This window comes from Aspergillus campestris (assembly GCF_002847485.1).
Source record: "Aspergillus campestris IBT 28561 chromosome Unknown P168scaffold_13, whole genome shotgun sequence".
Lineage (NCBI taxonomy): Eukaryota > Fungi > Ascomycota > Eurotiomycetes > Eurotiales > Aspergillaceae > Aspergillus > Aspergillus campestris.
The window spans coordinates 126,734-139,011 of record NW_020194348.1 but is presented as its reverse complement, the minus strand read 5'-3'; the positions used below and the strand labels follow the sequence as shown (position 1 = coordinate 139,011).

Genomic DNA, 12,278 nt, shown 5'->3' with positions numbered 1-12,278 from the left:
TTTCCTGTTTTTGATGAGCATTATTGGGCATCAATTACCGTAGACAAGCTAATCATGTAGGAAACTAGTAATTTTCAATAATCCCTACATCAATGATAATCAATGCTGGAATCGTAAATCCTTCTTCTCCAACGTTGCTAAAATGCCGTGCGAGCACGTAATCTCCCCGCGAATCGCAACATCGCGTGCGACAGGGATCCCACGACTGGCTCGCGGTACCTGTCCGACAGGGGGCATTGCCGCCTCCGAGCGCATTAGCTTGGCCTATATATACTCATACATAGCAGCGTTATCAGCACTATGGATATGTGTGGCGTGGAGGTGATACATCGACACCATGACACTCGACAAGAACAGCATCCAGTCGACGGATGAAGAGGTCCCCGGGCCCAGACCCGGCCAGCACCCTGTCAAATGGTACCGATCGACATACTATAACGCCCTCATCCTTGGGATATGCAACTTCCTTGCACCTGGTATCTGGGGCGCCATGTCCAGCCTAGGGGGCGGTGGGCAACAGGAGCCCTACCTAGTCAACGCAGCCAACGCGCTAACTTTCTGTCTAATGGTCGTGTCGTGCTTCTTTGGCAGCGTCGTCGTCCGCTACATCGGCATCCAGTGGACCTTGATCGTTGGCACGTTGGGATATGCTCCGTATGCCGCAGGGCTGTACGTTAACAACCGCTTCGACAAGGAATGGCTGACCATATTTGGCGCCGCGCTGTGCGGCCTCTCCGCCGGCCTTTTCTGGATGGCCGAAACCGCCATTGCTTTGTCCTATCCAGAACCGTATACTCAGGGCCGCTTCCTCGGCTTCTGGCTCAGCTTCCGCGTCGGAGGCCAGATCTTAGGCGGTGCCATCAACCTGGGCCTGAATGCCGACCGCTCTGAGGCGGGAAGTGTCTCCTACGCCGTGTACCTTGTGTTCATTGCCTTGCAGGCACTCGGTCCGTTTGCCGGCTTGCTGCTGACGCCCCCAGACAAGGTCCAGCGGACAGATGGTCGCCCAGTGCGCTTGCACATCGCGAGCAGCCCATCCTTCGAGATAAAAGCCATGGCGAAGTTGTTCATTCGACGGGAATTCCTTCTTATTGTTCCGCTCATCGCCCAAGCGGTCTATACTGAGGCGGTCATGTTCACGTACCTGTCCCTGTGGTTCTCCGTGCGTGCCCGTGCGCTCGGGTCCTTTCTGGCTGGGGTCGTGGCCCTCATCGCCGGGAACATTCTCGGTGCCTATTTGGACCGGACCAGGATAGCGTTGAAGTCGCGCAGTCGAGGCGCCTTTGCCACGATCATGACGTTGCAAGGGGGCTGGTGGGTCTGGGCTACGGTGATTGTTACTGAATATCACCGGAATGAGCCAACTTACGATTGGGCGGACCCGGGCTTTGGTCGGGGGTTTCCCTTGTATTTGTTTTGGGTCGCTGGGTTCCAGTTGAATTACATGTTCCTGTACGCTCTCCTGCGTTCACGCCCCCCGATGGACACAACTAATGAGATAGGTATTTCGTCATCGGGAACCTCGCTCGCGACCATGAAGAAGTCGTCCGTCTAGCTGGTCTGCTGCGGGGGACGGAATCCGCTGTACAAGCCGTCTCCGTAAGTTCTGTGGTGACCTTCGCATCCGGTATCGTACTAACTGGACTAGTATGGTCTTTCGAGTGTACCCATCATGGCGTCCGTCGGTAGCATATACTTGAACTTCGGTCTCTGGGCCATCGCACTACTACCAGCGTGGTTGGTCGTCAAAGAAATCGGGGTCTCGTTCCGTGATCAAAAAGTCGCCCGGGAAACAGACTCGGAGTGATGAGGCCGTGACTGTAAAAGAGACAGGGAAAACTTGTAACATATTTCATATGGTTGATCGTGGTCCATGAATTGGAAGACAGAACATCGGCCGTGCCATGACTCAAAATCCCACGTCGTCCTCAATTCAAACCCCCGGCGCCCCCGTAGCAATAGGATTCAAGCGACCAGGCATATCCTCCCAACAAACCCTATCAGAGACTAAACAGCCCGCTGCGCTTCTTTCCTCGCGGATAGACAACCAGGGCTGATAGGAACAGTCCCACGGTGATACTTAATGCCGTCTGGACCATGCTGTACCCAAGAGCCGAAAGGGTTTTCTGCAACGATGCCTGCGATATCACATCTATCCCAGCGGCATTGTGCTTGACGGCCTTCGCATAGGCCAGTCCCGACACGATCGACCCGCTCGCAGCAAGACCCGACGAGACTTGGGTGAAGATTCCAGGGACAATCACCACGGCGGCATGTCCGTGCCACACTCTGCTGTAGATGTTGGCCAGTAGTCCAATGGTAAACGCGCCGATGGTGCTTCCCAGTCGCGAGTCCAAGTACTTCGTACCTAAGTAATTGGTAACGTAGCCGCAAGTTCCCAAGAAGCTGGTCGTTGGTATCTGCTTCCACTTGGCACGGTGGGTCAGGGCCGCGAATGCGCAGTAGATGGGCACAAAGGCAAAGTGTTGGATGTATTCATTCCCATATATTTTCAAACTCGCCGCGGAACAGGTGGCTTCGGTCGTGGCGTTGTTATCTATGAGGCCATACACTGTGATGCCGACCGTGACCCCGTATCCGAGAAACAGGGAGTATATGTACGTGTACACCAGTCGTATGGAGCCGGCCACGATCTGGTGTGACTGTAGCTCGAGACTGCTGCATAAGACGGTATAACCTGGCAAAACCAGGGCGATGGAGGATTGAACAATCGCCGAGAAGCAGAATACCGGATGACCTCCTACCCGAATGCTGCCAAATCCGCGGGCAATGAACGTCAACAGTACCGCAGCACTCACCTCAAAGACGTTTGCATAAAGTTTGCTCCTGGGAGACAGCCAAAACTGCATGACGCCCATCAGACAGCCGAGCACGAAGATGATGGGCATGTCGACTGGCCGCCCGTTAAACGCCCACGGAGCAACTGTAACACTAAAGAGACCCACAAAGATGCAGCGCAGCCATAGTTGATGGTAGCGGGGCGGGCTCCGCAGCATCGTTTCCAGCTCTTCTGTGGCCTTTTCCGCCCCCAACTTGTCGTGTACCACGCGCTTGTACACATTGTGGGTGTCCGCCATACGACCCAGGTCCAAGCCTTGTTCTTCCCGGACGATCTCGATGTCGGTGGTGCACGTGATCGGGTCGTCAAAGGACATTATCATACACCCGGGAAGATACAGGAAATGGGCCTGGATATCCAACTCTTTGGCTGTCATATGCATGTACTCCTCCAGCCGATGTGTCGGTGCGCCATATTTCATGAGAGCGCGACAGAGTTTTATGATATACCGTTCCCGCGTTATGATGGTGGCGATTGCTTGTCTCAGCCGGGCACGCCTATTGCGTTTCCTAGCCTTCCGACCTTCCTCGGTGTTGTACCATTTCTCCCTGCGCGGCTTCTTTCCTTTGCCCGAAGAAGACCGTGACTCAGGAGAGATTGTCGAAATTGCCCCATCGCTGACCTGACGACGGTGATATTTGGGCCTTTTCAGTAAATGGGACAGTATACCACCATCAGCGGTGCTGTCGTCCGTCTCTTGTCTCTGCATTGAGGTGCGACTGCCCACCCCCAGAACACCCATTAAGAGCTGTGCACGGGACCCCAATTCCTTTTGCAATTTTGACTGATAGGCATCATTGGTAAGCTCGTGGTCGCCTTGGAGCAAGTCGGTCATCTGGATGTCGTCCGTGGCGCCATAGTCTTCGGGATGATGCGCGGCATCCAGCGCCTCGCCTTCGTCTGTCGGTCGTCCCAAGCGATCGGCGACATCACTTCCAGCCTGGCTGATCTTGTGTGAAGCTCCTAGAATTCCATCCCACCAGCTGGCCTTGGGTGTTGGGATTGGTTCAGACTTGAGAGCGTCGGGCCTCGCCGATGGTTTATTGTGCACCGAATTTGCGTCGTGTCTTGGATGTGGCATCTCGTTGATGCTTATTCATTCAACCAGGATCCCTGCTGTCGATCAAAATGTCACAGAAGCCCAACGCTGCGGCATAGAAGCTATGCATTAGACCCTTTCCCCTCCGGCCATCCGGTTTCTGGGGGAGACCAATGACCTGAACTAAGCCCGCAGACGGCGACCATTAAGTGAGATAGGCTTAAGCGAACACAAAACCCAGAGGCCAAGACTTTTCACCTGTCGTGGCGGGGAACCTCATCTGCCTGGCGCGAATCCACGCTGGCCCGCTTGGGAAGACAATATCACAGGCTGTCATGAGATGTCCAAAGATAACAATAAGAGCGGTTGTATTGCGGGGGTATTCCCGTCGCTCTCTCTTCCTTCTCCCCAAATCTTTCTCTGCCATCTTGCAAATTCTCCTAAATTCTCCTGTCGCCTTTGGCCGGAACCTTCGGGGTTGCTTTGTTGATCATCCGGCTAGTTGCTTATCACTCGGCGCATGGCAGGTTATTGGGCAGAGTGGGTCGCTATACAACCAGGCCATTGGTCTTCGTGGGTAGTCGGTTGTCAAACCAGCCATTCACACGACATATAGCTGAATAAGTGGGTCGATTTTGTTGCTCCTGGTTATCCCACGGTCACATTATCTTTCTGTGCCTGTGTTTGTCCTAGATCTTGAGAGGCCGCATCCTGATGTCTAGGCGGACGCCCTGGCCTATGGTCTAGCAGTAACATCGTCATTTGGAAGTATCGCATATAATAACAATAGGAATTGTGATCGAATGGCCTGTCTGATAGATTTACGGGGAGAAAGAACGGAAATATGAAGTGCAAAGAAAACACAAAAGCAGAACGCGTCCTGCACGTGACCATCTCGTCTCTAACCACTTGTATTTCTCTCTCATGCTTTGTTTCTCCCATATGTCTTTCTACGCATATCTCATAGATTGTGACAGTCTATAAGCGTCCTCGCCTTGTTCGAATTCATTCAGTCTTTTCTTAGCAGTATTGCAACTATCATGATGTTCTCTGTTCCATCCCCCACGACATATATATATCTCGACCAACAAGTATGTCTATTATGCCGATTCTTTTATTAAGCCTTAATACTTGGTAATTAATGTATTTTGCTATCATTTGGGGCATTTCCCAAGCATTGTTATCACTTCTAATCTTCGTCTTATACTCGACCTAACCAACGGTCTTGAACGGCACTGTTTTGAGACCAGGCTAGAGTATCTAATATTCCATACTACGAGAGCAGCTGAAGACCTACCGTAGATCCTTATTATATCCCTCGATTGACATTTGCAACATATCCAGAGGGAGCTGACCTTATAGATATCATTATCTCTGCGCTCTTTTTTGAAAGTGGATCGGCTCTTCTATTGCAACTGCAATGCGAAGGTGCTATTTACGCGGCAGGTCCGATTTTCACAATAGTCCCTTCCCATTGTGCCTCATGGACTAGCCCTATATCAACCCATGGCATCTTCCACCCTCCACCACACTCCATCATTAACTATAACATCACTACCTTTGTCGAATAGCAAACTATAATCTTATCACACTTTCGGTCATTTTTTCTCATTACTAGGTTTGGATTGTTGACCCCCGCGAGACTCATGATTCTGTGGGAGATTTTCATGAACTTTGTGATATTCTACGTAGTCTTCGCCAATTTGATACTACACGCGGCTTTCAACATGAACTCAAGTCTGGCTCTCAGGGAGCGTCGCCGGAGTCTATGGGCCGAGTTTCACTCTCTGGCGGAGACCCATGCCCCAACGTGTCGCTTCCCCGAAATATCGAACGCCGTTGAGCGTCGGGAGTTCAGCACGGATGGCCGGTCACGACCAGATATGATCGCAAATACACAGGTGATAGAAGCATCGATGAAGGAAGCGCATGACGGGTTTGTTCACGGCATTAAGACTACGGAATACACCCAAGTCCACATCCCTGGAACCGAAGGCATCGTGTCCAGTACAACCAAGACTTACCTGCCCATGTTCCTGGCGTCCCTACGCATGTTGCGATATACGGGCTGTACTGTACCGGTTGAGCTGTTTCTGTCAGATGAATGGAATTACGACGGGCATCTGTGTGAGAGGGTGTTGCCTCTGTATGACGCCTCCTGCATCGTGCTGTCCAGGCTCTTCAACTCCAGCAACAAGGTGGACGTTCAACATTCCCAACTCAAGGCCTTCGCCGTCCTGTTGTCTTCCTTTGAAAATGTGATATATATGGACCCTTGGAGCCTCCCGACTTATAGTGCGTCCACGGCCCGTCCTTGCGCCGATGACAGCCTCACCACCTGGCCGGGCCACTGGGCCTCCACCGTGAATCCGATCTACTATAATATCTCTGGCCAACCAGTCCCCAGCATGGCGGCGCGCCCGGCGTCCGATACTTCGGCATTCTTCGTGTCGAAGCGAAGCCACCTCACGACGCTGTTCCTAAACGCGTACTACAATTACCATGGTCCGTCGTACTACTACCCCCTCTTCGGGCAGGGGGGCCCGGGAGACCCAGGGGGCGACTCCCTTCTACTCGCTGCAGCAGCGCTCGGACAAAGCTTTCTAATGATTCAGGACCCGGAAGCTGATGTGGGTTACCAGGCCCTGGACGGTGAGTTCTACTCGTCCGCCGTCGTGCAAATCGATCCGCAAAACGTCAATTTCCATCGTGTAGCTTGTTTCCGAAACACCGAGACAAACCGACAATCTTTCTTCAACTACACCGAGAAACAACTCGTTCGACGGGCTGACCAGCCATTTTCGTTCTCATGGTCAGGGCTGACCAGCAACAACAAGCTATACCGCCTACGGACCCAGTGGGTGACGCCACAGGGCGAACTGTCGCGCTTGACGGAGGGTCCCGAGTGGGATTATTGGAAGAACATCCAGTCGACCAACTGTCTCCTGAAAAGTGCGGTCAACGTGTGGAAGGCTGCCGCTGCCGAACATTGGAAAGGGCTACAGAACGATATCTGCCTCTTGGCCCTGTGGTACTGGAAGATGGCGTCTCGGCCAGTCACGATTTCGTCGGCTACATCGCACGGTTTGCCTGTTGGTTCACCGAATAGTATATTGGATACAGCTCTACCTCCTATTTCCGAGAGACGCGAGCCTGTCACAAACTCGTCTGCTGTCTCACTTGATTTGACTACTTCCTCACGGAATAGCATGCCGTATTCAACCCTCCCTTCTATCCCCGAGGTCCCCGAGCCCGACAGTGTTCCACCGTCTCCCCGAGAAGGTAGTGTGGATGACCACTGTCTCTCCTGCTGTCGGGGCGCATATCGTCTTAACGGTCCAGGGGTATTTTGAGTGACCCTTCTACAGGATCTAGGTTATTATTATTATATTGCTTGGACACGACTGTACAGCATGCTAATAGTTCATAATGACACATGTCGATCGCATACCTCCAGCCCGTAAACACCCCGACACCTACTTCATTCTCATAAAATACATAATCCGTGATCGAATCGGAACCATCCGCCGCGACGAATCCCACCCTCTCTCAATCCCCGCCTGCACTAATTCGCGACCGTCACAAACTGATCCTTGTCTATACAGGTCGCCTCGTGCGTCCGCAAGCTATGCTTCGCAAACCGGCTGCGCGCCCGGATTTGCGGCCCGTATCGGACAAACAGCGGCGGGATGAAACAATACACCGTTGCCAACGAGGCTAGCACGGACGTCGCCACGTTCGCCCCCAGAGACGAGAACATGTGGCCCGCGAATAGTGGAAATACTGCTGAGAAGACGCCCCGCAGCAGCGCCACGGCGGCGAGGCCGCTCGCCGCGTAGCAGAGGTAGCTGTCTGCGAGGTAGCCCAGCATGACGGTGAGGAACTCGTTCAGGGCGAACCCTAGTAGTACGAGCGGCAGTGTCGGCACCATCCAGTGCAGGCCTTGAATGCGCGGCGGGATGGTCCACCCGAACCACCAGAGGCTGATTGCTAGCATGGGCGTGCCGACGCAGAGGCCGGTCAGCTTGTGCTCTGGGAGCAGGGTTCGCCCGCTGTTGATGCGGCGGCGGATGATGACTCGGTCGACGAGGCGCATGCCCAGGCTGAGGATGACCCCGATGGCCATGGCGATGAAGGGAAGCGAGGCTTGTGGCTGTGCGAACCCCATGTTTTCGTATATCGGGAGCAGCGCGTCGCTGAAGAGGTAGATGAGTCCGAAGGTCGTCGAGTTCATGAGTGCGACGCAGCAGACGATCGGCTCGGTGTACAGCTGAATGGGGCGGAGGAGGGTCGTTCGCGCGAATGTGCGGAAGTCAGGGCTGTGGTCCGGGTTGAGGGGTGGCGGGGTGTCGAGGCCGGTTGTTTGACGGAAGAGGGCGACTTCATGGGCCAGCACAAGGGCGGGTCGTGATTCTCGGATGAACATACACAGGCCCGCTAGGATCCCGGTGATGATGGCCATGATGTAGAACAGCCATCTCCTACGGATTACTATGAGCGTGGCTGTGACTTTGTGGGGGACGGGCAAGGGATGACTGACCATCCTAGGTCCGTCGTGATGTACACTCCGAACAGTGGTCCCAGCACCAACCCCAGATTGGACGCCACGGCTATCATGCACATCCACCAAAGCCGGTCTTGACTGTTATACATGTCCTCGAGGCTTCCCGTCAACACGTTGGCTGGAATCGAAGAGACAAACCCCGTTACCCATCGCCCGATGACCACCGCCGCTAGGGACGGCACAGCTGGAATGATGATGCACCCGATGCTAAAGATGGCCGTGCTGAGAACGTACAATCGCTTGCGACCAAATGTCTCGGAGTAGGAGGAAAGGATTAAGGAGCCAAGGACCTGGCCCATGAGGGAACTATCGAGCGTAAGATGGGTGTTGTCGTCAAGGGCCGACAACATACACTGAAACAAAGCAGAATATTGCCATCGTTTGCGATATTCCGAACTCCACATGCGCTGCTTTAGCCGCGGCGGTCTATTCGACACCAAGTCAATATCGTTATATGCCGTTACTAGGAGGAAGGATCGAGACGCTTACCCCTGCGCTACTAGCCACTGTACTGCCAATGATGTTAATTACTCGCAGCGCAAACCCGCCCATGAATACACTCACACAAAGAAATCACACAGATGAATAACGATCAGGTCGTAGAACTTGCGGGGTGTCGACCAGTTTCGGGGATGCCGCGGGTTTTTCTCCAACCATCGAACGAAGCTTCCATCTGGTGCCAGTCCCAGTCCGTGGGCAACAAGCACATTGTGCAGCGAGATGTCGCGACTCTCCTCACTGGAGGAACTAACGGCCGGGGGAGACTTTTCCATGTCCAGCGTCGGGGTATAGTGCGCTATTCAGTGGACAAGGTAAACGGTAGCCCGGATACATATAAGGGAGCAGCCGTTCCTCATGTTATAGAGGGATGCAGATTCACCGCCATCCTCTTGATGGCTTCATAATCATGCGGCCTGTTAATCAAGGGGTTCAGCAGCCCCCCTACCGGGTACTGACGGCCAATGAATTGCAGGAGTGCGCCGGGGATGGATCTTCGCATTCCAGCAGAAACGTCTCCTCTTGGCTCAGTTCTGCCCCAGACACGTAATGGAAGCGTGTCATTGGCGCGATTTCAAGATACTGGGACCCATGAGTTGATCCAATAGCCCTAGTGCCAAATGCACGGACTCCCAAAGGGGTTTTTCCCTACGAGGTGGGCGATCTTCTCGGGGGATTAGGATGATTCTGCAGTGTTGTTACTCCTTCTTGGGAGAGCTTATCAACTGGGCAACATGCCAAACCAGGCCCAGCCTTCATTCCACCTCGGACAAGCTTCATGGAGTCACTTTCCGAGGCAGAGTCGCCACGGACTGAAGGAACCGGTTGATGCCATTTCTTACCACGTTTGTCAATGGGGTGCATTGTGCAGCCGTCAGAGTCTTGCCTCGGATATCGGAGATACACCATGTGTTGGAACCACGACGACAAGTTGCGTACCTCCTATGGAGATGTGAGTGACGTAATTTCGTTAGTCCTGATTGATCGAACCCTCGCTCGCCTCTTCCAGTCACGCAGCATTCCTCCCAGGTTGGTCGTGATCGATCTCCGACAATGACCTGATAGGAGCCCTCTCCGCAGACCCTCTACAACCCACATATTCAGCCTGGGGAATGGCCGCGTCACAGTAATTTTGTTCGTTCGTCAGAACCATAGCGGAGAAGTGGACCTTGGGGCAGAAATACCCTAAAGCCACCCCACTGGGCTTAAAAGTTGCGAAGCTAGCCTCCCAAATAGCAAGTCTTTGCATTCATCACTAAGATTGGGTCAATGGATGATGAACTGTGCCATCGCCTTCGGATCGGGCTGTCTCTATAACCAGTCCCGGACTTACGATCTATCACGCCACTCCACTGGAGATTTTCGGTCCAACACCAGTTCAGGCAAATAGACAATGAATCTGGGTTTCACATGCTATCATCCAATCGTGAAGACCACCAATGAGGCAGATCTGGAGTTCGGTCCAGAGAAGCGAGACGGGCAGTGGGATTATTGGGCTAGGTGGACCACAAGTCAAGGAGTCCTAAACGGAATCTGCTGGCGTAATCGGCAGACTAATGCATCATCTAATACTCAATCTTAGTTTCAGTGCAAATCCACTCCGGACCATTGAGCAGCGTTGTTGACGATGATTTTCTCGCACTCTGGGAGCGAGTCCGACTGGGACCCGCAATTCGGCGGTTTTCATCCGCATTGAATCTCCTCCGACCGGTCCCTTACTTCATAACTTGAAGATGTGGAGGTGTACCATTGTCGAGATACTCCATGCAAACCAGGCCATGATGATCTCTGACTGCCGGTGCTCGTGATGACAATCATTGCGGCGTGAAGGGTCTGAACATGCCGTGATGCTGATCTGCGCTCGATAAAACACAAGAACTCATGGGATAAAGATCGAAAGGCATGTTCCAAATCCCCGACAGTACTCGGCTTCATACCAGGGGGAATGTCTGCACAAAGCTTGGCATATACCGCAAACCCCATAGATCGGTGAGACAATGCAGGCGGACAGTGTCTCACATTTACAGGGATCAAGGAATGGACCCGGGGTTCAACATGAGCTACCCTTGTACCACTTGTCTCAACTTTAACATGACTTTATACCTGTCGTCCTAGTTGTTAAATGCTCGAGGTGTCCCACGCTCGCGATTATTATCATTGGTGACGCTTTGCTCCCCAGCGACGAGATCGTACCTATCGAAATTATTTCAATTCGCCAGCCAAAATAGGTAGCGATCGACGGCCTCGCCCCTCTTACTCGCGTCAAGTCCTCCCCTATTTGCCGGTCGGGGGCCAATGAGGAGCATGAAAGCGTCACAGGTGTCCACTTGGACGATACGGGTTTGGAAACGGACTTTGAGTCAGCTCCTCGCTTCAAGCCACGCTCATATATGTTTGAGCGTCGACACGGGTTACCCGTCCCACGAGCTCTGGGGAGAGGAAATATGCGAACAGCCCAGCTACTATTTTCTGTCGTTTTTTGTTTTTGGTGAATGCAAAACAGGTAGGGGATGTGAGGTGAGAATATGGTTATTCTTATACGCGGTTCACCGCGTTTGTTGTCGGGGATTAATTCGCAGCCATCGCACACTGATATATATATATATCAGCTTGATATAACTCCATTGTGAGAGCTATACTATGTAGCTCCTCACACGAAGTACACTGTAATATTGATCAGCACCATTCGATGCATCTATCTTGTTTGAATGAATTACCACCCTCCTACACGAGGTAGCATGGCACTTTCGGTTGTCGTAAGCAACCCTATGTTCGGTGGGACAAATTGTAACTTCGTCGCAGCAAGTTTACTGGCAATTTCTTGGATTGATGTTTGTGTCCCTCGTATTTGTAAGGGATCCATGAATTTTGTGCCATAGCTACACGAAAGCGATGGTTTGGATACGGGAAACAAGACAATCTTACCTTCCACGAAGAAAACTCCCCCTCACTTCAAACTACCAGCGTGCGTTGGCGCGCATAGTGCGGGGAATACCAAATCTAACACACTTCGAGATAGATCACCCACTCCACTCCAAGCCCGACACGAGTGACGCAAGCTAGACGCCTTGGCCAGATCTCAAGCAGGGCTTGGACCCCTTATGGCGGGAGCTCCCGCGCCGTATGGCGAACAGCATTATTAGAGGATATCCGATCCTTGGTATCTTCTTCTCTTACTGGCCATCATGCGTGATCCCTGTCAGTGTGTTAATGGCGGACTGTGCGGTGCAGCGAGTGAAGGCGGGGATTGACACACCGCCAAGCAGCTTGTGCTGCGGATCCACGGCGTTTCGGCGGCTTCGTAATCCTCGTCCGTT

The 12,278-nt window shown here is 52.9% G+C and overlaps 5 protein-coding genes across 5 annotated transcripts; 3 read left to right on the top strand and 2 right to left on the bottom strand.

Annotated features, from left to right (window-relative positions):
- The first annotated feature begins 108 nt into the window (after positions 1-108).
- On the top strand, positions 109-1,904 carry P168DRAFT_63658 (DUF895 domain membrane protein). Its single transcript, XM_024842069.1, has 3 exons — positions 109-1,452; positions 1,503-1,599; positions 1,649-1,904. The coding sequence occupies exons 1-3, from the start codon at positions 338-340 to the stop codon at positions 1,805-1,807; spliced, it is 1,371 nt and encodes a 456-aa protein (XP_024689304.1). The 5' UTR covers positions 109-337; the 3' UTR covers positions 1,808-1,904.
- Positions 1,905-2,000: 96 nt separating this feature from the next.
- P168DRAFT_243345 (threonine/serine exporter family protein) lies at positions 2,001-3,941 on the bottom strand (the record flags this gene model as incomplete). Its single annotated transcript, XM_024833855.1, has 1 exon — positions 2,001-3,941. One exon carries the CDS (start codon positions 3,939-3,941, stop codon positions 2,001-2,003), a length of 1,941 nt encoding a protein of 646 aa, XP_024689303.1.
- Positions 3,942-4,087: 146 nt separating this feature from the next.
- On the top strand, positions 4,088-4,531 carry P168DRAFT_63650 (uncharacterized protein). Its single transcript, XM_024842068.1, has one exon. The coding sequence runs from the start codon at positions 4,235-4,237 to the stop codon at positions 4,478-4,480; it is 246 nt and encodes an 81-aa protein (XP_024689302.1). The 5' UTR covers positions 4,088-4,234; the 3' UTR covers positions 4,481-4,531.
- A 1,095-nt stretch (positions 4,532-5,626) lies between these two features.
- P168DRAFT_284879 (uncharacterized protein) lies at positions 5,627-7,252 on the top strand (the record flags this gene model as incomplete). The annotated part of the gene is made up of 1 exon (XM_024836163.1): positions 5,627-7,252. One exon carries the CDS (start codon positions 5,627-5,629, stop codon positions 7,250-7,252), a length of 1,626 nt encoding a protein of 541 aa, XP_024689301.1.
- Positions 7,253-7,464: 212 nt separating this feature from the next.
- P168DRAFT_243035 (MFS multidrug transporter) lies at positions 7,465-9,236 on the bottom strand (the record flags this gene model as incomplete). The annotated part of the gene is made up of 5 exons (XM_024833835.1): positions 7,465-8,380; positions 8,440-8,769; positions 8,816-8,889; positions 8,953-8,974; positions 9,028-9,236. The coding sequence occupies 5 exons, from the start codon at positions 9,234-9,236 to the stop codon at positions 7,465-7,467; spliced, it is 1,551 nt and encodes a 516-aa protein (XP_024689300.1).
- Positions 9,237-12,278: the final 3,042 nt, after the last annotated feature.